The sequence below is a fragment of the Apaloderma vittatum genome, unplaced genomic scaffold (genome assembly GCF_000703405.1).
Source record: "Apaloderma vittatum isolate BGI_N311 unplaced genomic scaffold, ASM70340v1 scaffold39932, whole genome shotgun sequence".
Taxonomy (NCBI): Eukaryota; Metazoa; Chordata; class Aves; order Trogoniformes; family Trogonidae; genus Apaloderma; species Apaloderma vittatum.
This window is the reverse complement of record NW_009706037.1, coordinates 26,005-26,891: the sequence shown is the minus strand read 5'-3', so window position 1 is coordinate 26,891 and position 887 is coordinate 26,005. Positions and strand designations below refer to the sequence as shown.

Genomic DNA, 887 nt, shown 5'->3' with positions numbered 1-887 from the left:
GGCGGCTGGGAAGGGGGCAAAGCCCACGGGCACGGCATCTGCACCGGCCCCAAGGGCCAGGGCGAGTACTCGGGCTCCTGGAACTACGGCTTCGAAGTGGTGGGCATATACACGTGGCCCAGCGGCAACACCTACGAAGGCTACTGGTCCCAAGGCAAGAGGCACGGCCTCGGAATCGAGACCAAAGGACGGTGGTAGGCGAGTGGACCCATGGCTTTAAGGGACGGTACGGCGCGAGGCAGAGCATGAGCAGTGGAGCCAAGTATGAAGGTACCTGGAATAACGGTCTGCAGGATGGCTACGGCACCGAGACCTACGCTGACGGAGGTAAGGGTGGCTCCGGAGGGGCTGGGAGGGAGAAGAGCAACATGATGCCCAGACCACAGTGGCAGAGGCTGCCTGTTGTCCTTGATGGGGGGGTAACCCGACCCTGTCCCCACTAGGGAGATCCAGACAGGCATGGTGATCTACAATGAGACATTGGGGTGCTTGACTCAAGAAGCAGGGCTTGGGGAGGCAGCTGTCTTGGAGATGTGTGTGTGCACCCTGATTTTCACAGTTGAGCGCAGCAGACGCGAGGGAAGAGCAGCCGGAGTGCTGCTCCTGCCGCTCCTCCCTTGGGGAGATGCTCTCAAATGTAGTTCAGTAGTTCACACCAACCAACCTGATTTGTGTAGTCTGTGACTCCTGGTTGTTACTGCAGTTCATCACCAAACCAGAAGCTCCTTGCCGGTGCGTGACTGCGGCGAGCCCTTCACTCCCTCACTGGGCAGCGAGTTGTGAATGTTTTCATATTGGCTATGAGCCATCCACGGCACCATAGAACACTTTGCCTATGCATTAACCGCTGCTTGCGTGGCCCTGACCAGCTGCCTGGGCATCTGCTT

At 58.7% G+C, this 887-nt stretch overlaps 1 protein-coding gene across 1 annotated transcript in view; it reads left to right on the top strand.

Moving 5' to 3' along the window:
- Nucleotides 1–6: 6 nt before the first annotated feature.
- LOC104271066 (junctophilin-2-like) overlaps nt 7–887 on the top strand; it is a gene marked incomplete at both ends in the record, with an annotated part of 26,864 nt that continues 25,983 nt past the window's right edge. Inside the window, 2 exon segments of the mRNA XM_009865631.1 lie at nt 7–193; nt 196–327. Of these exon segments, the coding sequence (XP_009863933.1) occupies nt 7–193; nt 196–327 (319 nt within the window).